The sequence below is a fragment of the Pan paniscus genome, chromosome 10, assembly GCF_029289425.2.
Source record: "Pan paniscus chromosome 10, NHGRI_mPanPan1-v2.0_pri, whole genome shotgun sequence".
In the NCBI taxonomy this organism is placed as follows: domain Eukaryota; kingdom Metazoa; phylum Chordata; class Mammalia; order Primates; family Hominidae; genus Pan; species Pan paniscus.
Window position 1 is genome coordinate 132,490,841 of NC_073259.2, and position 22,046 is coordinate 132,512,886.

General features: G+C 58.1%; 1 protein-coding gene across 50 annotated transcripts in view; it reads right to left on the reverse strand.

The window, feature by feature from the left end:
• Positions 1–22,046, reverse strand: part of NCOR2 (nuclear receptor corepressor 2) — a 241,692-nt gene that overhangs the window by 84,758 nt on the left and 134,888 nt on the right. For 46 of the 50 annotated variants that reach the window (XM_034934806.4, XM_063593199.1, XM_055096340.2 and 43 more), the window contains 4 exons: positions 21,204–21,297; positions 18,218–18,396; positions 14,114–14,168; positions 11,570–11,668 (listed from right to left, as the gene is read on the reverse strand). In XM_034934806.4, coding sequence (XP_034790697.1) covers positions 11,570–11,668; positions 14,114–14,168; positions 18,218–18,396; positions 21,204–21,297 — 427 coding nt within the window. The remainder of the gene's footprint in view (positions 1–11,569; positions 11,669–14,113; positions 14,169–18,217; positions 18,397–21,203; positions 21,298–22,046) is intronic. The other 4 variants (XM_057299563.2, XM_057299562.2, XM_063593195.1 and 1 more) reach the window with 1 other exon arrangement.

The window sequence follows — 22,046 nt, forward strand, 5'->3', positions numbered from 1 at the left end:
TAAACCTGGGAGATCAAGGCTGCAGCGAGCTTCAACTGCACCACTGCACTCTAGCCTGGGTGACAGAGCGAGACTCCATCTCTAAAAAAATAATAAATTTTTTTTAAAGAAAGAAAACGAAGGTTACAAGCACTCCAAGGGCATTGCTTCCTGATCATCTGGCTACATGGAGCTACGAAGTCATCCGTGCCGTGGAGGTGACTTCCGCCAACTCCATGCACAGGGTGAGAACAGGATAAGACAGCCTGGTGCTAGGGGCATCTTTCCCCAGTTCCAAGTCAGCGGCAGCACGTTGTCACGTGGCACTGGGCACGGTGAGAGGATTTATTTACACCATGGCAACTGGCACGTGCTACAAACGCAGCTTCCCCCTACAGAAAGCTGGTTGTTAAACATTTACCAGCACTCTACGGCAGAAAGATGCGTGTCGACAGAACGTGAGCAACATTTAACACGCACATGGAAGCCTGTTCCGCCTGTACAGATGTGTGCTGTGCCAGCCGAGGCTCTGTTGTAAATCCTAATTCAGATCCCGACCCGCAACTCGGCATCAAATCCACAGTCCCTGCTCCTGCTCTGAGGCCAGGATTCCTGGCCCCGGCCCCCCTCCCTCAGGGCAGCTCTCCCCATGCCCACCACCTGTCTCCTGGAAGATGGCCTGCATGTTCCTGCTTCAGGGCCTTTGCACGTGCTGTGCCCACGGCCTGGGGTGCTCCCCTGACTTCTGCCTGGCCAGTCCCTTCTTATCACTCAGGTCTGAGCCCAAGGGACACCTCCTCAGAGAAGCCTTGGGGCCAGCTCCCTATAAAAGCTGCCCTCCTGCCCAGCAGTGGCCTCCTGACCCTGGCTTACATGTTTGCCCTTCAACACTCTCTCAAATTGCCATGCTGATTGACTTGCGCATGGTCCAAGTCCCCCATGGGTGTCAGCTCCAGGGACCTTGTTTGCCCTTTTTTTTGGAGGCTTGCACATGGTCCAAGTTCCCCATGGGTGTCAGCTCCAGGGACCTTGTTTGCCCTTTTTTTTGGACGCAGGGTCTTGCTCTGTTGCCCAGGCTGAGGTGCACAGTGGCATGATCACGGCTCACTGCAGCCTCCACTTTCTGGGCTCAAGCAGTGCTTCCACCTCAGCCTCCCAAGAAGCTGGGACCACAGCAGCAAGCCACCTCACCCGGCTAATTTTTTAATTTTTTTGTAGAGATGGGGTCTCACCATGTTGCCCTGGCTGGTCTTGAACTCCTGGGCTCAAGCGATCCACCTACCTCAGCCTCCCAAAGTGCTGGGATTACAGGCATGAGCCACCGCACCGGGGTGACCTTGTTTGTCTTGTCCACGAGGGAATCACCTAGAATGACATCCCTGCAGAACAGACTCAAACACCACCCACCCCCCAGGGACAACCTGCTGCCTGTGAGCCTGCCAGGGCCCCTCCCTCAGTGCCTCCAGCTGCCACAGACACCAAGGCTGCTGTTCTGGGAACTACTTCCTGACTCCAGCAGCCCAGCTTGAGATGTCCCCCAGGCCCCCTCGATCCTGACCGATCTGCTGCCTGGGGAGCGCTCACATTTTCCACCTCCTGCCTCTCTGATGCGATCGCCCCTGCACTGCATCCTGGCCCATGCAAAGGCCATGTTGGTCTTTTCCTCAACCTGCAGCCCGGTCTGCTCCATCCCTGGGCTCCGGCCCACCCACCAGCTGCCTTCCCTGGGAGCAACATCCCTGACTGCAGGACGTGGGGAGCCCCCAACTGTCTCCCCACCTAGCACAAAGCTGGGCAGGAAACCAGAGACATCTGCTCACTTCAACCCTAAAACTGCACCCAATCCTGCCCAGCCCAGCTGGCCCTGACTGGAGAGGACCCAGCCACCTCCTCTGGCAGGCCTGGGAAAGTCGGTACCACCAGAAGGCTGTGGGCCCATCCTGGCCCAGCCCCAAGCAGGCAGCAGGTTTGAAACAAGATACAAGCCCTCGGCCTGGGAGCTGAAACACAGCCTGGGGTGATCTGGCCCGCCCTGCCACTGGTCCCCACCATCAAGTGACTTCAGCACCTAGGGCAGGCAGCTAGCCCTGAATACCAACACCCACCGCACAGCGGCTGTCCCTCCCCAGGGACCAAGCCTGGCTGCTCCTGCCCTGGAACAGCCTTCCCGGTCATACTGTTCCCTGTGCAAGCTGTCCGAGTCCCACAGCAAGAGGAACAAGGTCACCAGTCCCTCCACAAAGAGCTGGGAGAGGAGAGACGGAGGAGGCAGGGGACAGGGGGCCATAGTGGGAGGGAGGAGAGAGAAAGGGAGAAAGGTGGGGGAGGAGCAGAGACCTGGAGGAGGAAGGGTGAGAGGAGAGACCCAGGGACAGGGTGAGGAGGGGAGGGGGCAGGGGAGGAGGAAGAGAAGAGATGGGGGAGAGAGAGAAGGGGAGAGAGAGAGAGAGCTAGAGACAGAGTTAAAAGACTTAGATGGGGGAAAGAGAGAGAGACGGGAAAGCACACGCAGAGAAACAGACGAGACGTGGACACAGAGAAATAGAGAGAAAGAGGGAGGAAGACATGGGAAGAGAAACAGATGTAGCCACCCGTGTGCGCGCGTACACACACACACAGAGAGAGAGAGAGAGAGAGAGAGAGAGAAACCTAGAAAAATGCAGGAGATTCAGAGCCAGGGGCTTGGGCAGAGCAGACCCAGAGGGACAGAGATGGGGAACAGTGGAGAGTGGACGGCAGCAGTCGGGGGCGGAGCCTCGGCCTCCCTGGGCTTCCTTCTTGGACCCAGGCCGGATGACTGGAGCCCAGGACGGGCTGTTCCCGTGTCAGTATCCCATCTCTGCAGAAAGAGAGGCCCCCTTGGCCACGTGAACCCCCATCGCTGCGGGAAGGCCATATTGGCTACCAGGGGCCGGGTCCTGCCACCTGGCCTAGCCAGCCTCACATCCTCGCTCCCCCATGGTCTGCAGTCAGGCCCCAGCATTCCTGGGCTCTGGTTTTGCAATTCACTAGGATAACGCGGCCCTTCCATCAATGAATCATGGACTATAAACCACTGTGCCAGCGCTTGAGCTGTTCCCTGCGCCGCCCCACAGTCCGTGATTCACCTCAGGGTGGTGGTGATGGGGCTCGGAGCCCAAGAGAGGATGCTCGGGCCTCAACCCAGCCTCCAGGCTCAAAAGCCGCTCACGGCCGATCTCAGGGGCCAGGTTCCGGGAGGTGGGGGCTCGGCCCTCCCTTGCCAAAGCTCAGGCGTGTGGGGTCTCATGGGGGTGGGTGTGGAGGGGTTAGCATTCCAAAAGCCTATGCCCGGGCCTGCATCCCCGTGTCAGAACACAGAGAAGCTTCCAGAAAGAGGATGGCACCCTCCATTAAACAAGAAGGCAATCCCACCACTCTAAACAGCCACGCACATCCCTCGCCTCCAGCCGGCCACAAGGCTAAGCACCAGTGCCATGGATGCCAAGGTGGGCCAGAGTGAAGGCGGCCACACACAGCAGGTCTGAGTCCAGAGACGTCCCAAGGCCAGCACTTTTAATCAACGACTTTTATATTCCACTTTATAACCATCCAAGTTTCAGAAACGCAACCATCGAAATGACACACAAACTGCTTTGGTACAGGGCACATGGTGTGGGGGTGACAGGGCGGAGAAGGGCCGGCACAGGTCCAGGCCTGGTCCAAGCACTTCAGACAGGGCAGGTGTCCTTGAGATGACACGGTGGCACTGGCATTTTGCTGCTGGGCTGTGGTTAAGCATTCGGGTGGCCACAGCATCTATGAAGCATGGCTTTGCAAACATGCAGATGCACAGGCTGCCTCCTGGGCTGGACTGGCCAGACCTCCCTTCTGGAAGGGGCTGGCTGCCATCGGCTGTCAGGCCCGCTGACAATAACTCAGCTCAGAGCTGCCTCATCCAAGTTGGGCCCTGGCCAGGGAGGCCGTTGCCCACCCCAAACACCTGGGAAGGGCCGTTCCAGCTTGAGTGTACTCCCATGGGTGGTCTGGGCTGTGGGGTAGCCCACCTCGGGCTTAACAACCCCTTCAGCCACCCTGCTCCCTGCTCAGGGGCTGACCCCCAGCACTGAGGTTCTCAGCAGCGTCCTAGACCAACGCCTGGGAGCTCCTTGGAAATGCAGAGTCTTGGATCTCGGCCTTATTGTGGGGTGAGGGGTGCGGCCCAGTGACTGGGTTTCCCCAGCCCTTCCGGTGATTCCGACATGCACTCACATCTGAGGACTCAGACTGGGACACGTCCCCTCACAAAGCAGACCTTGGCCTCGGACGGGGGGAACTCCAGGAGGGCACAGCCCCAGGATGCTGGCTATAGCCATGCCGGCGTAGTCAGTGGTGTCTGAGGAAGTCGGAAGCCTCGCTGCCGGGGAAAGTGCACGGTCCAGTGTCCCTGGAGTCACTTCTCACCCCCAGCCCACAGGCTTCCCCTCCCTTGGGATCCCACCACAGCCTCCATTTCAATCCCACCTTGACAAATGGCGAAAGGAGGGGCACCCATGTCCTTGGTCCTGGGCCATGCACCCCCCAACTCGGGAAACCCACAGGAGGCACGTGGGCGCTGCTGACCCTGGGAGGGGCGGTCGTGCCCACTCCCCGACACCTCAGAAGTCCCACCCTGTGTCCACCTCTGCAGCGTGGAATCGGGGCAGTCTGGGGTGTTGAGATGGGCCGGGCGCGGCTGATCCCTTTACCCTGTTTTCGGAAGGATTAAGGTCGGATTCGCATCTGAAGGTAGAGTCTGACAACCCTGGCATACAGTAGGCACTGAATAAATGCCCCCGGATGAACATGCATATACTGTGCATCCGATGGGCACCTCCTGGGGGGTGTGTGGGGCGAGCAAGCTTGGGGACACGAGGCAGGAAGGCCCCTGCGAGCAGCATCTGTCCTGGTGACATAAGAGCGGCCACTCGTGGCTGTCTTCAGCAGAGATGTGGCCTGGAGCCACGGGCACCGCGCCAGGACCACAAGCACCACAGCCTCTCTGCGGCCACCCACAGCAGCCTCCACAGCCACCCAGGAGAGAGGGGAGTGGGGGTGCTGAGAGAGCGCAAGAGACGCAGAGCGGGAGACAGAGATGGAGAGGAGAGACAAGGCGGGAGAGAGGGAGATGAGGAAGAGCCCTCAGCAACTCCCCAAAGACATATATGGTAACGGCGGAGGCACTGAGAGAGAAAGAGACAGTGGCCAGCTGCTGTCCCCAGGAGCTGAGGGACACATGGCAGGGGAAGAGACACAGGTGGTGGCGGGGGGTACTGAGCACCCCCCACCCCAGGACTCCCACCCACCCCATATCAGAGGGTGTCTCCACAGCACAGATCCAGCCTGGCTCACCTGGGGTCCCCGCATCCGGCATCCGACTCCCCACTGACATGGAGCCTCATCATGAGCCCCTCTGCCGCCTGCCCTCGCAGGGCTCCTGCACAGACCACAGGAGAGGCCTGTCCTACCTGGCGGATCAGGGCTGGCTTCCAGAAGGCTGGCTTTATGGCCAGTGTGCTGCCGAGGGGACGGCTGGGCCTCCCTCCCACTCCCCGGGCTGCATGTGCCAGGCTAGAATCCTCAGTCTGCCACTCAGCAGGCTCCTTGGAAGCTTCCTCACCTCCCTGTGCCTCTGTCTCATCTGGCCAGTGGGGATAATTACACACCTCTCCCCAACACTAGTGAGGTTGAAATCATCACAGTGTGTGGCGATAGTGCTGCATGACTGTTGGCCGGCACCATCACTGTCGCCGTCATCATCACCATCATCGCCATCGCCACCACAGCGGCCAGCAGCACCCATCCCCATCACACAGCAGGGCCAGGTGCCCCTGGAATTTTGACAAGGCTCCCATGTCTCACTGGACTCCCAGGTCCCATCCCCCATCAGCCATCAAGGGGTCCAATGCATATTGGCTGAGATAACCTAAGTCTTCTTCTAAAACTAGAGGGCCCAGGAAGGCAGGGAGAACCCGACCTGCTGCCCTCCAGGGAAACACCACGGAGAAGGGAGCTTGAGCTCCCTCCCACTAGACAACATCGGGGAAGAGGCAGACAGCATCTCCTGGCAGTGGGCACCCTACCCCTGAGGGTGCGTGGGCTCACTGGCTGGGAAGACCCGGGTTCTCCATCTTCCCGTGGTGCCTGGGGAGGGGGCCCGTGTCACGGTAGGGGGAAGGGGCTGTGTCTGCTCACTCAGAAACCTATGAGGGAGAGAGAAGCATGGACAAGTGTCCTGGGGCAGCTGTGAGGGGAGTGGGGCTGGGCAGGGGCTCCTGTGCTCCATGGCCGGAGATTCCCAGCTGATCATAAGGCCTGAGCTGCCAGGATAGGTCAGAAAGAAGAACCGGCCCACAGAGGTACCCTGGGTGCCTGCATTGCCTGGAGCACAGGGCAGTGGCTCCCCAGCCCACAGTCACCGAGAGTCCCAGACGCCTGTCCCAGCCTGCAGGTGCCAGCCATGCTGAGGCAGCGGGGTAGTGGGTGGGGAGTGGTCTCAGTTCACCTCCCCACCCTCCTTAAGGAGCTGCAGGTTCTGTGTGCTCACAGCCTTGGCGCACTCAGAGACCACCACTGCCTGCACCTCCCATCCGTCACCGCAGCCTTCCAAGCAGCAGTGCTGGGCCCACCCCAGGCCTGCCGTGCCCTCACCTGGGGCAGACTGATCAGCAGTGTCAGTAGCCCCCCAAATCCAGCCACAGACAGAGATGCTCAGCTGGCGGCAGTCACTGCATCTCCACTTAACAAGACAGGCTGAGCCCAAGGCTGCCGCTGATTTTCCTTGCTGCCATGGGGCAGAGAGGACTCTCAGCCCCAAAGTTAGCACTTGAGAACCCTTGTTTACCCCGTGGTTGTGAACCAGGCCTGTGGGGGGTGGCAGGGCAGTGGATCTACCTGGCACAGAAGCTGTTCCAGGATATGAGTATAAATCTCCCTCCCTGGCAGGGCCCAGGCCACGCCACCACCTCCTTAGCAAACGCAGCTGATCCGAGGAAGGGGCGAGCCCTGGAGACACACAGGGACCTCCTGCCCGGCTTGCTTTCTGCCATCTTTCTGAGAGAGGCAGAGCAGACAAGCATCATTTCCCCATCCTGGGAGCCCCTGCCTGGAACGGCAGCTTCAGCAGGGGATAAAAACTCACCAGCAAAGCCCCACCAACTCCCAGGCACCGCAGATACCACGGCTAAACCAGGACATCTCCGGTGTAAAGAGGGGCATGTTTCCTCCCTGCTATGGAACATTCTAGGGCTTCCCCGGTGCCCCAGCCTGGCCCCAGACATCTAATGCCCTCCTCCCCTGGTCTCACTGTAGTCTAACCCAGAGGTCTTCTACTTGGGGCTGGGGGTGATTTCAACAGCAAGTAAGAGTTGTGTGGCATATACAGTGTTGAGTTGTTTTTTCCCTTTTTAAAAAATGTGACCTAAGATTTAAAATCAGGCAGTTTCACATAAAACTAGATTTCCAGCTCATCATCAAAGATCAGAACACCTGGCAATTCAGGGCCACTGGCCAAGCGTCGACTGGAGCTGAGACGGGGCCCAAGCTCTGTAGTGAGCCACAGGCCTCACCACTCCCTACTCCCTCCCCAGACATGGAAGTCAAGTGTGAGCTGTTATTTATCGAGTTTGCACTTCTATTTTTCACAGGGTAAAAAAAAAATCTCTATTTACCCATCAAAAGTGAGCAAAAGAAAGAGGGTCACATAATCTCCCTTTCTTTGTTCCTTTAAGGCCCTGGGAGGTACCGGGACCCCCACGAATCCAAAGACTCAGGCCCCCTGCTGTTCCTGAAGACAAGCGCTGTCTCTCATGCTCCCTGCCTTTGCACTTGAGGGCCCCATCCCTGTCCGCCTGTGGGGCTGCTCCTCAACCTCATCTTTGGGGCCCTTTATTCTACGGAGTCTTCAAGGATGTGCCACCAATGCCACCTCCCAGGAAGACCCGTGGCACAGGGAGACCCGCAGCACAAATAGACCCCGTGGCACAGATAGACCCGCGGCACAGGGAGACCCGCGACACAGATAGACCCGCCGCACAGGGAGACCCGCGGCACAGGGAGACCCCGCGGCACAGGGAGACCCGCGGCACAGATAGACCCCGCGGCACAGATAGACCCGCGGCACAGGGAGACCCCGCGACACAGGGAGACCCGCGGCACAGATAGACCCGCGACACAGGGAGACCCCGCGGCACAGATAGACCCGCGGCGCAGGGAGACCCCGCGGCGCAGGGAGACCCCGCGGCGCAGGGAGACCCGCGGCACAGATAGACCCCGCGGCACAGGGAGACCCCGCGGCACTGTCTTGAAGCCACCTGTTTACAATGGCTCTGAACAACCAGCATGAAGCTCCCCATGTCCTGCACACAATAAATGCTCAATCAACGGATAAGTCAGCAAGCTGGACATTCGCTCCGCCCAGAGCAAGCCGGACACTCACTCCTGAGAGCAAGCCGGACAGTCACTCCACGGAGAGCAGGCCGGATAGTCACTCCACGGAGAGCAGGCCGGATAGTCACTCCATGCAGAGCAGGCCGGACACTCACTCCACGGAGAGCAGGCCGGACACTCACTCCACGGAGAGCAGGCCGGACACTCACACCACGGAGAGCAGGCCGGACACTCACTCCACAGACAGCAGGCCGGACACTCACTCCACGGAGAGCAAGCCGGACACTTACTCCTGAGAGCAGGCCAGACAGTCACTCCACGGAGAGCAGGCCGGACACTCACTCCACAGACAGCAGGCCGGACACTCACTCCACGGAGAGCAGGCCGGACACTCACTCCACAGACAGCAGGCCGGACACTCACTCCACGGAGAGCAAGCCGGACACTTACTCCACGGAGAGCAAGCCGGACACTTACTCCTGAGAGCAGGCCAGACAGTCACTCCACGGAGAGCAGGCCGGACACTCACTCCATGGAGAGCAAGCCGGACACTCACTCCACTGGACACTCACTCTACCACAGTACAGGCCAGGCCTCTACAACAGGATATGCCGGGCACCGACACCCCCCACCCTTCTTAAATTACCATGGTCTCCCCACCTCCCTCTGTGCAAATGTGGCTCTCACACAGGGGGAGGGGATGGGCCTCTGCTCTTCAGAGCCCCCAGCCCAGCTACCAGGAAGGGCTCCCACCACAAGCCCAGCCTCAATGCCCCCACACAGGTCGTGGGAGGGGAACTGGGAAGGCCAGCAAGAGAATGAGCATACAGTAGGTGCCCAACAGACACCTGATGATGTTTTCCAAATACCTCCTGAGGCCGTTAGCCACCCCTCCTTTGTCACAATCCCCACTGCTCCCTGCTGCCTCTCATACCTCAGCATCTATATACTCCCTGCCTGGCACTTACCTTTTTGCCTCTCAGTCTAGAAAGTTCCTGAATGCACTTCAATTTCAAAAACACCGTAGCGGCTGGGCACAGTGGCTCATGCCTGTAATCCCAGCACTTTGGGAGGCCAAGGCAGGTGGATCATCTAGGTCAGGAGTTCGAGACCAGCCTGGGCAACATAGTGAAACCCTGTCTCTATTATAAATACAAAAAATTAGCAGGATGCAGTGGCACGCACATGTAATGCCGCCTACTTGGGAGGCTGAGGCATGAGAATCACTCTAACCCGGGAGGCAGAGGTTGCAGTGAGCTGGGATCGCGCCACTGCACTCTGGCCTGGGCGACGGTGTGAAACTCCATCTCAAAAAAAAAAAAAAACAAATCCCAAAAAACCAAAAATAAAACATAGCTACGTCTTTGGAATACATGCTCTGTGCCACTCGGCCTTGGTTTTACACATCTGTTAGAAGGGCAAGCAGACTGGTCAACTCTGGCTACAGAAAACTAGACAAGAAAACCCTCTCCACAAACGCAGCCACCCTTCCACGATCCCTGCGGATAAGGACCGAGTTCAGCCCCAGGCATCGTGGCTGGATGTTGGGAATGCGGCGAGGGGTGGCTCATGCTCCTGACAACAGCCACGTTTCCCTCATGGGAGTTTTCTTAGGCTGTAGGAAAGTGGCTGTTTCACGGCAGACACTGGGCCCCGCCCCCAACTCGTGATGGCTGGTCTCAGCACCTTATGGGTCTCGACCTCTGGCAGCCTGGGAAAGGGAAGGCGGGCAGCTCTGGGGAGGGCTAGAGGGTGCCACTATAGGGAGTACCAGCCACCTTCTCCCACCTGCAGCCTCTCCAGGCACAGTCCAACCAGCCTTGTGGGTGCAAAACAACGGCTTTGCCATTCTCTGGGGACACTTTGTGTCTACCGGCCAACTGGAGCTGCTCCGGGCCTGGGCTTGACACAAAGTGGGCTTTAGGCCTCAGGTCCGCACAAAGGTTTGTCCAAAGAAGATGGGGACTTGTAGGCCACATGTCTGGCTTGGCATTAGGGGTGTCAGAAAGCAGTCAGTGACCCTCAGAGGGACCTAGAAAAGCTGGTCCCTCCAGTCCCTTTGAGGCATGCCACTCCTGCCTACGAAAACTTCATCGGGATGCCAGGCATGGTAGTGCTTCCAGAATCCACCCCCAGTTTGCAAGGACGCTCCACGCGGCTCGTGCTATTCTTGGCCTTTGTCACTCTCACCCGGCCCCCGCCCCCAGCCACTGAGGCCCCCAGGAAGGAAATGCCTCGACCGACTCCAATCCAGCAGCCGCCAGAGTGCCCACTGCCTCCACCCGCCTCCTCTGTGTGGTGCTCCCAGCATCTGCTCTGAGACGATGCTTCAAGAGCCCGGATGCAAAACAAATTCTCCCAAACACCGAGCGCCCAGGATCCCCTTTTCAAAGGCGTGCCACTGAGCCTCTCATCTCTACCATTATTTACTGGATATTTTTTCAAACCACCTCCTTTTCCTCTAACTCGGAGGAAAAAGCAAACTTTTTCTATGAAGGGCCAGCTAGTAAACATTTGAGACCCTGTACGCCATACACTTTTGGTCACAACCATGCAACTCCACCAGAGCAGCAAGGACGCTGCCATGGTAATATGTAAACAAACAGGCATGGCTGTGTTCCAATAAAACTTTATTCACAAGAACAGATGGTGGGCCGGATTAGCCCCAGAGTCCCAGTCTGCCAGCCTCTGCTCTAGCGTAAATAATCTTTCAGTCTCATCCCAAGCAACGGCGTCTGAAAAAACGGCGAGCTGAAGTACTGGCTATTTTTTCTTTCAAGTATGTATTAAGATAAACACACACAACCATTAACATTTTAAACATGAAGTTTGTGAACTACCCCAAGTCATCCTGGGAAGCTCTTACTTTTGGAATGTAGCCTTTTTACGCACAGAGATCACAGGTCACCCAGTCAGGAGTCTGGGATTTTACAGGCTGAGGAGGCCCGTGGCTGTTTCTCCCCAGCTATTTTCCTGGCCACTACGGGAGGCTTGAGATAGCCCGGCAGGGTGAGCACCCCAGAGGGGGTCTCCCCACATCTGCTGCTACCACGGAGGGGAGCCTGCACTCACACTGCCGGTGGCCAAGCAACAACAACTCATGGAGACAGTTACTGTCAGCCATGCGGGGTGCTGGCCACCAGGCAAGTGGCCACTGAGCATGCAGGGAGCCTGCAAGGACAGTCACCCCCACCTTGCCTCTTACCTGGCTCTTGCCGCGGCGCCGATAGCTCCGTCTCACCAGGCTCTTATAGTTCTCATTCTTCTTAGTCAGGTAGTAATAGAGGACGCACTCAGCCACCGTCTGTGGGACAGAGAAAGAGGACGCTGAGCAGGGTACAGCACAGGCATTCAGGGCAGGAGCCAGGAGCTCACATCCTGGGCTCATATCCTGCCTCTTCCACGTACCGGCTGGGTGACCTCGGACAGATGACCTAACCTCTGTGTCTCAGTTTTCTCATCTGTAAAATGGGAATGCTAATTGTACATATTTCACAGGATTATCACAAAGATCAGATCAGTTAATACATAGGTAAAGTACTTGGGACGAGGCCTGGCCCAGAGCAAACATGATGGAAGTCTTTCCTGTTATCACAGTCACCGCTGTTGCTATGGTTAATGACAGCGCTGACGTCGCCATGTCACCCCCAGCCCTTATGGGAAACAAGGACTCCAGCCCACAGCCGGGCAAACTCAAAGCCTTCCCCAAACATAGGTCCGGGTTCTCTTTTCCCTGACTTCAGCCTTTTCTTCCCTGATATTTGAGGTCCTGAATAGCCTCTTCCAAGCCTTGTGCATCGGGACCGCCCCACGCCCCACGCCCCATGCACCTCTTCCTGGGTGTCCTTCTTTTCTCTGCCTTGGTCTTTTCCATGTAGATTGGGTCTGAAAGCCGGAGCAACCAGCCCTCTATGAACCCCGGCCAAATGGGACCAGTAAAAGGGGCAGCCTCAGAAAGTGATGCCACGATGCCCCCACTTGCGGGCATGGAGCCCAGCTTGCCAATGCCCACAGCCGTTCCCCTTACAATGTAAAATGTTTCTGCAATGCTCTGGCCAGTGCCAAGCCAGGACCCCACCTCCAAGGGGCATTCTGTGAGGCCTCTGAGCCGGGCCTCAAATCTCACTGCCCTCAACAGAAAGCCCCCAGCTGGCAGCCTCCTGCCAAGTACAACCGCCAGGGGGGCTCCCAGGCGGCCCCAGGCTAAACCCAGCCCACAAACATGGCAATCGAGAAAGACATTTTATAATCAGATGCCAATATTTGCAATTCAGGGGATGTGGGTGCCCGACTTCTCCTTTAACAATTCAGGAGAGCTCCTTCCTGCGCTCAGCAATGGCAGCCCGGCTCCGGACAGCAGCTGCCCCCGCAGACGGGCACAGACTGGCTGGTCCACCTGGCTCCCAGCCAGACGTCAGCCTCACTCACTGTCAAGACCTGACTGTCCCCGCCGGCCTCTCCGTTGGCAGCTCCTGCTCCAGACCCCTCTGGAAGCTCTACTGAAGCCTTGTCCTGGGCTGCCTCTCAGCCAAAGAACATCATGAAGTTTACTCCCCAGCAGAAAGACTTCTAATCCCCTCATCCTGAAGGAGGACTGCTCAATGGCCAGTTTCTGAAATGCTTCCATCCTGGGGAGCCCTAACCTAGAGTCCGCCGTGCCGTCCACTCCCTGAGGGAGACGTCGTCACTCAGAAGATGAGCTATTTATAGGGCTTGTTTCTCCACACTGGTTTTTCAAGCATGGAGAGATTTTTCCCCACACTGCTCGGTCTCTCTCCTTCTACGGTTATCAGCTCATGAGGGGCAGGCGCTGGGAACAGCTGTCCTTTAAAATAAGTGCCTCATCCTCCTGGCCTCCCTCCTACAACCAGGAAGCCCGAGCAGGGTGTCCACCAAGCTGGGGTGGGCAGGTCCCCATCTCTGAGAAACGTGATTCAGGGGAATGCTGCTTAAGACACACGGACGGCAGCCTTTCTCCTCTGACCCCAAGATGCTGGGGGAAGGCCCAGGGGCCACGTCCAACATGCAGCCTCATCCAGCCACCTTCTCCCACCTGCAGCCTCTCCAGGCACAGTCCAACCAGCCTTGTGGGTGCAAAACAACGGCTTTACCATTCTCTGGGGACTCTTTGTGTCTACCGGCCAACTGGAGCTGCTCCGGGCCTGGGCTTGACACAAAGTGGGCTTTAGGTCTCAGGTCTGCACAAAGGTTTGTCCAAAGAAGATGGGGACTTGCAGGCCACACGTCTGGTTTGGCATTAGGGGTGTCAGAAAGCAGTCAGTGACCCTCAGAGGGACCTAGAAAAGCTGGTCCCTCCAGTCCCTTTGAGGCAAGCCACTCCTGCCTACGAAAACTTCACTGGGATGCCAGGCACGTAGTGCTTCCAGAATCCACCCCCAGTTTGCAAGGACGCTCCACGTGGCCTTTGAGGAGCTGGCAGGAGACCCGTCGGGCACACGGGGCTCCAGGAAGCCTGGCCGTGCAGCTCTCCCTGGGGTTCTCGGGATTCCTAGGTGCTCAGCAACCTGAGGCTCCTCCTCCATGGGCCCAGGAGGACAGGGCGGGGCCTGCACTGATCTATCTCCCAGATGGAAGGAAGGGAGGGAGGGAGGAGGGGAGCATGGCAGCTGGAGCAAGGGGCCAGGCAGGCCAGGGCCTTGTGGGCAGGGAGGGAGGGCCTCCACCCTGAGTCCACGCAGTTGCCCACGGAGGTGGAGACCGAAGGGGTATGGGGCGGGCAGCGACTCACCTTCCTCTCCAGGAATGATGCGATCAGGCCAAAGTTCTTGGGATGCTGCATGAACCTGTGGGACAAGAAGGGTGGGCGTGAGACCTGGCTGAGGGGGGCTTTCCTGCGGGGCGGCCGATCAGCTCCCAGGCGCCTGCCATCCCCACTGGCCCGGCCTGGCGGGCACCGCCCCACTTGGAGCAATTAAGCCCAGGGGGGTGTGGGAAGGGCTGCTGCGGCAGACGGGAGGGGTGGGGACCCAGGGGTAAGAGAGGGCGTTCCTTGGAGTGAGTCACTGGCTTTAGCGCCTTTGAAAATATATTTGTTTGTCCTGCTGGAGGCGGCTTCCAGGAAAAATGAGGACACGACATGCAGCTCTTTGGTGGGGTTCCCCCCCCTTTAAAATCCGCTTTTGTTTCTCTCTCCAGCTGGATCTGGGAAGCAGGGCCTCACCCGGCCCACACAGGGTCTGCTTGGGAACATGGCAGGGCCCCACCAGCGGGGTCATAGCTCACCAGGCTGCTGGGCCTCCCCAGAAGAGCTGGGAGCAGAGGCTCTGAGTGCCCATGGGGCAGCAGGAGGGGGCTGGCCAGCCAAGGAGGCGGCAAGCATGGACTTAAGTCGGAGGGCGGTGGCGGGGCGCTGGCACTGTCCCAACTGGCTTCCTGCATAGCCAGGAGAATTACTGGGAAACCACTGGGCCCAGGCTGAAATGTGAGGGCCAAAGGAGCGGGAGCATGGTGGGGGCGGGGATGTGGGTCAAGGCCTGCTCCACCCCAGGGGTGCTGGGTGGAGTCCCTGGCCCCAGGCCCAGGCGTCCCGGTGACGTGCCACAGCCCCACGGCCTTCGCAGGGAGAGCAGCGGCTGGCTGCTAGCGAGGCTGGACTGTGGGCTCCCATGGAGGGAGGCTGAGTGAGCACCAGTGCCCGACCTGCCTGGCCCTCCAGATGGCTGGGCAGGAGGCCAGCAGGCCCCGCGCCTGCTTCCCAGCCAGACACCCGAGGATCCTGAACAGTCTCTGCTCTCTTCCCAGTGGAAGCGGCACAGTGAGGAATGGCAGGCTTCCCTGGCCTGGGATCCCGCCTCGGGCGGCTGGCAAGGCCGGAGCCCTCCTAAAGCCCTTCTCTTCCAGGTAGGGAGAGTCCTTTCCTCTCCGCTCCCTCTCCTTGTCCCAGTGACATTTCCTTCCCAGCAAACCCCTCCCACGGGGTTTCCCCAGGCACAGTGGGGGCTCCCAAGAGACCAGGAATCAAACTTGGGAATCTCCTAGGTCCCCTGTTCCCCTCCCCCAATACCTCACTTGCACCCCTGGAAGACGTTTATTAAAAGTTTCCTATGCCCTGCACACCTCACAAGGGAGGCCCTGTCGCTATACCCATTTTACAGACGAGGAAATTGAGGTTCAGAGGGGGAATGGTCACATGGCCAGCACGTGGTGGAGCCCCATGCCGTCAGTAGGTGATTTTCAAAGCCCTGAGTGCTATCAATTCCTCTGCACATGAGACCTCAAACCAAGCCCACAGTCCTTGAGGCATGCAAGTGGCCAAGTTGCGGCTCACACAGGATGGAAGTTACGCCAGCCCCACAGGCCAGCAGACAGCAGCCCAGCCTGGGTCCCCCGCCCTTCGGTTACTGAATTAACAGAGGGTGACATTATCAGACCTGCAGAGCCACGTGAGATCTTCCGAAAGGCTGAAGCCGCAGAAAGTCCCCCAGAACACCTTTTTTTTTTGTATTTCAGAAAAAATACATACACTAAAACATCATGCCTACCAGGGGGAACGTGAATCTCAAACGCAACAGTAATTCAGTAATTCTTAACACCCGTGACCGTCCCACCATCACCTCCCTCGTTCAAAACTGTAAAAAGCATTCGACGGAGACTTTGATTTGACGTAGAAAGATCGTGCCTGCTATGGTGAGGCTGCAGGCACGAGCCATTAAGTAACCGAGTATTCCTGCTCAGGAACCAAGCGCTGTTTCCTGTGGAGGACCACTCACTCGGTGCTGTGGGCACTCCAGGGCTCATTACCCCACCCCTCTATTCTTATGGACGTTTCAACATTTCCATAATCAAAAGCTACTCTTAAAAAATGTTTTCCACCAAAGACCCTCCTGGATAGCCACTGTGTCCTTTCTGAGTTCGGTATCTGCACTTGCGGGTCCACTCACCCCTGCCGGGGGCCCAGAGTCACCCCATCCCTTAGGTCCTGCCTGGCACCTCTTTGGGGCCACAACCCTGGACCAAAGCCCAGGGCACTGGGGAAGGAGTGTCATTGCTTTGGAGGAAGCAGGGTCTTCCCCAAGGCAGCTCAGTGGCCTGCCGGGTGAACGTCGGGCAGTGACAAAGTCTCTTCCCTGCGTCCCCTCCTGGCCAAGCACAGAGGCCTCCGTCCACACCTCAGTTTCCCACTCTCCTGCCTCCCAGAGCTCTGAGGTCCTGAGGAGGTGCTCTATGTCCTGGGCAGGGAACCCAGCCTTCTACGTGCAAGTGATTAGAGCAAGCTTGTCCAACCCACAGGCCACATGCAGCCCAGGACGGCTTTAAATGCGGCCCAATACAAATTCGTAAACTTTCTTTAAACCTTATGAGATTTTTGGCCAGGCGCAGTGGCTCACGCCTATAATCCCAGCACTTTGGGAGGCCGAGGCGGGCGGATCACGAGGTCAGGAGATCGAGACCATCCTGGCTAACATGGTGAAACCCCATCTCTACTAAAAATACAAAAAATTAGCCGGGCATGGTGGCAGCCGCCTGTAGTCCCAGCTACTCGGGAGGCTGAGGCAGGAGAATGGCGTGAACCCGGGAGGCAGAGCTTGCAGTGAGCAGAGATTGTGCCATTGTACTCCAGCCTGGGCAACAGAACGAAACTCTGTCTTGAAAAGAAGAAAGAAAAAAAGAAAAAAAAACCTTATGAGATTTTTTTTGTGATTTTTTTTTTAGCTCATCATGTATCATTAATGTTAGTGTATTTTCTGTGAGGCCCAAGACACTTCTTCTTCCAGTGTGGCTTGGGGAAGCCAAAAGATTAGACTCCCCGGAATTACAGCACACTGTCCCTAAGGCGTGGGGTGGCTCAGCAGGGCCCACCATCTCCTCTGGGGACCCCGGGCCAGGGATGGAGGTCTCCTTCTGCCTGGATGTCACATCGCAGATCCTCACTGTGGGGTTTGGCCCCCTCAGACACAGCTTTTGAGAGAACTCAACTCCCGTCTCTGCTCTGCACAGCCCCCCTCCCTGGCCCCATTCACAAACCATTCCCTACACAGCCTCTCCATTCCAGCTGGAGGAGTCTGAACCCTGCCTCCATTGTGTGCATGCTGTGTGGCCTTTGTGCACTGTCTGAACCTCTCTGAGCCTCCGTGTCATCAGCTGTGTACTGGGGTGGGCCTGGCTGAGCTGTCATAAGGGACAGGAGGGGGAAAATGCATGAAGCTGAGAAGACACAGGCACAGTGATGGGATCACGAACCCACTTAGCCAGCAGCTACTGTCAAAGACAAAACAAAATAGAAACCACCAAAAGCCACTGGCCAGCTGCTGCCCTGCCCAAGGCTGCGGCCCAGCCTCTAAGTCCCTCCTGCCTTGTTCTTCCGACTCGCAGTGCCCCGTCTTACATCCAGCTGCCCTTACACTTTGTACCATGTTGAAGTGTGTCCTCTTAAAATTCATGGCCACCCAGAACCTCAGAATGCGGCCTTATTTGGAAACAGGGTCTTTCCAGATGTAATTAGTTAAAGTGAGGTTGTATTGGGTTAGGCTAGACCCTAAATTCAGTGTGACGGGTGTCCTTATAAGAGGAGAAGCACAGAGACAAAGGTCATGTGGGGTCGAAGGCAGAGCATGGAAGGATGCATCTAGAAGCCCCGGAAGGCCAAGGACGCTGGCAGCACCAGCTGGGAAGAGGTCGGGGACAGGCTCTCCCTTACGGCCCCCAGAAAGAACCAACCCCACGAAACACCAGGATTTGGACTTCCGGCCTCCACAACCAGGAGAGAGTAAATCCCTGCGGTTTTAAGCACCCGCCGGCATGCTCATTTGTGGTGGCTGCCGGGAGACAGCACAGGCCTCAACAGGATGGGGGTGGGGGGCCGGGAGGCCAGGCCAGGTGATGGAGGACTCACTTCTCCCGGAAGGTCTCCTTCTCCTGCTCACTCCACATGTTCATGACCTGGCGGTCTTTGTACACCTTCATGGGGTCAGCCATAAGCCCGTTCATGTTGATGAACTTGATGCGCTGCTGGTCGGCGTCGTACAGCATAGGCGGGATCACGGCCAGCTGGCGCATCTGCTTCTCCAGGTTCTGCAGGGAAACGGAGGGCAGGGTCAGAGGCCCGGGGACGAGGTGCTCCGGCCGGCGCAGGGGACCCAGGGGAGACACAGAGGGGACGGATGGTCTGCGCCAGAGCAGGGAAAACGCGAAACCGACGAGGAGAATGATGAGTTTAAAAATAATAATAGCTCATGCTGGGGGAAGGGAGAATGTAAAGGCCTCCCCGACAGGTTTATGGTGGGCAGGACTGTAGATTCAATGCAGAGAGCAGCAGCCGCCTTCTCTGCAGTGGGAGGGGAGCCATGAATCTTCCCTTTGGAAATGCAAGCGCCATAAAGCACTGCAGGAAGGATGCTCAGCCCAGCTGGGCCCAGGGAGCCCGGGAGACAGGCCGGCCTTCCAGGTTCCGCAGGCAAGAGTGGGCCCTGGGGTCCAGCTGGCCCCACAGCATGCAGGCAGCCCAGGGGCGCAGAGAGGGTCAGCGCCTCGCTGGTGGAGAGGTCTTTCCTGCCCCCACACTACACGCCCCCTCCTGGCATCCCGCTCCTTCAGAGGGCCCACCTGGGATCTGGCCTGCCCAGCCCTGCATGCGGCAGGAGTCAGGCGGCCGCTCCTAATGCACTGGGATGACTATTAAGAGGCTCTGAGCCGCCACTCAGCTGGGCTCACTTCCCCAAATCTCGCAGCCAGCCAATTACTGGCGATTAATTACCCATCTCTGGAGGCAGGCGAGGACTCCGCGTAGCCAAGGTCAGCCAGTTCAAACGATCCAGCTGCCCGGCCGCCCACATCCAACCTCTTCACTCAATGTGCAGGACTCCCAGCCAGGGGGTCAGGTCGGGTGCAGGGCACAGCTCTGACCCCGGGGTGGGAGAGAATCCCCCCAAGAGGCTGGTATCTGTCTCCCAGACCCTTGGAGCTGTCCCCTACACCCCTGATACGGAACGGCGACCTTCCTCGGGTATCCCAGGGATGTAATAATGGCAGGACCCCCGGCACAGCCACAGGCAGGACCTCTGCTCCGCCCTCCCACAGCTGCCTTCCTGTCCTTCCCATGCCGGCCATGTGCTCTGACCACAGGAAGCTCCCAGAAGGATGGGAAGTGCCTGTCCTCCGGCCCAGCCCCCTCCCTTGCACACTCCCGGGGGAACCTCAGGTCACCCCAGGCTGGCTGGGGAAGTTTCTGTCCCAAATTCCACTTCCACCCTTCACCCCGGACACAGCATCCTTGATGTCCCTGAGGACTCTGATGACTGCATTCCCATGTGGCCAGTGTGTGTGTGTGTGTGTGTGTGTGTGTGTGTGTGTGTGTGTACATGCAACAATCAGCCCAGGTGCCACACCCTTGGCCATCAGGTGAGGAATGCAGAGGAGAGGGCCACCGGCCTCCTCCTTCCAGTGCAGACTAAACCCACATCCAGCCTCTCTGCGGGATGTCCATAAGTGCACAGCGTCAGTGAGACAGGGGCTGACACGGCCCAGCTCCGGCGCCCAGCCTTCGAGGGCCAGGCCCTGTGGCTGTGCAATGCGATGGCTTTCTGAGCTCTGTTTTCTGTCAACTGGATGTTGTTGTAAACAAAAACGTACCATGAGAAGTTTTAAAATGAAAAATTATGTTTTAATGGCCAGATTCATCTTTGGATTGCCTGCGTCAGAATCAAGTGGATGGCTGGGTAAAAATGCGGATTCCTGGGCTCTGCCCCAGACCAGCTGAATCAGAGTCTCTGGTGAGAAACTGCTACTTAAACCAGCCGCCCCCTCCCCGGGGCCCCTTCCATCTGTCTATTCTGAGCATCAGCATCGCAGGGCAGCGCGTTCTGTTGTCCAACAGAGCGCTCTGCAGCCAGGGAGGTGTTCGCTGTCTGCTCCGCCCAGGAGGGGAGCTGCCAACCACAAGCGGCTGTCGAGCTCTTGAGATGTGTCAGATGCAACCGAGGAACTGAATTGCTAATTTTATCCCATTTTAATTAATTTTGATTTCAATAGCCATGCGTGGCTCTGCCGTGCTGAGCTGAAGGGCTATAATCTCCCATCTGGACAAAAGCTCTCCCTGGACAAAAGTCCCCAGAAGGAAGAAACGTGCTGTGGCTGCCTCGTGTCTGCTGTGGTGTTAGGAGCAGGGGGTACTGTCATCATGGGTACCTGACCCACAGGACCCAGGAGAGAACAGGCTGACACCAACTTCCTCCCCAGGAGAAAAGGCTGCCTCTCTGCTTCCTGGCCATCTGTGGGCCCCAGTGACGGCAGCCAGGGTCACCTAGGCTGACCCCAGGGTGTCCTGGCACCCCAAAGAGGCCTGAGGGGAAACCGGCCCTGCTCCAGCCAGGAGGGCTGAGGTGCCTGCGAGAAGGTCGTGGCTGCGTGGACAGCTGGCGTGCTGGGAACTCTTCGGCCTGCGCCATGCTCCCCCCACCCCGCCAGGCTCTGGGCCCTGGAAGGCTGACCCTGGAACCCACAGGCACTCCCGCCCCTTGGGCTTCTGGCTGGACTCAGCCAATGGGAAGTTCCAAAAGGAGGCAGGAGATGAGAAGAGTGAGAGGCAGGGTCCTCGTCCCCCAACCCCCTCCCTGTTGTGGCATCTGGATGGGGGAGCGCCAGGGCCCTCCCTGCAGGGGGTCCTGCTACCCTCCCTCTCAGACACATTAACACCCCTCTCTCTGCTCGCCCCTGCAGGCCTGGGACGGGTACCTCAATACCCACCTTGATTCCACCCACGCTTCGGTGGCAAAGCCCCTCGACGTAAACCACTGGGAGGTGGTTTCTGGCTAGGGCCTCTGCACCCTCACGGGGGATGCCAGGGAAAAGGAGCTGAGGCCAGAGTCAGGGCCTGGACTCACCTCCTGCTCTGAGAGGCCATCGATGATCTCTGACACCTCGTGCTCGCTGCGGGCAGCCGACATGGACAGCCCACTGCCCCGCTGGCCCACCCTGCTGGGGACCAAGGGGACACACTCAGGACCGGTCTTTTGGTGGTCGGGGACACTAGCAGACCCCTGTGGCGCAGCCCTGAGCCCACGCCCTCCCCAGAGGAGAAGTGTGGGCAGCGGCCAGCAGAGGGGCCGGCCCCACACCCGGGGTCCTGGGGAGGCATGGAGCCCCCACCCCAACCCAGCAAGGCCAAACCCTGTGACATAGGCAGCTCAGTCCCCTCCTCTCTCCTAAAACACCCTGAAAAGCCCAGCTACAAAGATCTGGGTTCAAAGCCCAGCTCTGCCTCTTTGGCACTGGGCCAAAGTGTTTCTCTCTGTGCCTCAGTTTCCTCCCCTGTCATATGAGGATTCAAAAGTGGCACCCGGCTGCCTAGGGCTGTTGCGGGGAACTTAATGAGACATGGCTTGTGAGTTCAGTTAAGGGTGAAAGGTGTTGTTATTATTACCAATGAATCGCCTTATCTGTGCATCCAAAGAAAAATGGCCATAGAACCACAGCTGCCTGTCACCAGGCACCTCTCACCTGGGGCCCACCCAGTCCTCACAGCCACTGGGGGAGGCTGACAGCCTGGTCTCTTAGCCACGTCTCTCCCCTTTGTCCCACACCAGGGATCTCAAACTCAGCTGCCTTCAGGGGTCGTGCGGGCCCCAGAAATGAGTGAAGCTGGCAGGTGCACGCTATGGCACACGGGAAGAAGTGCTTGTCCCCAAAATGTATTTAAGTTCCAAGTAAGTATTAGGCCAAAGAGG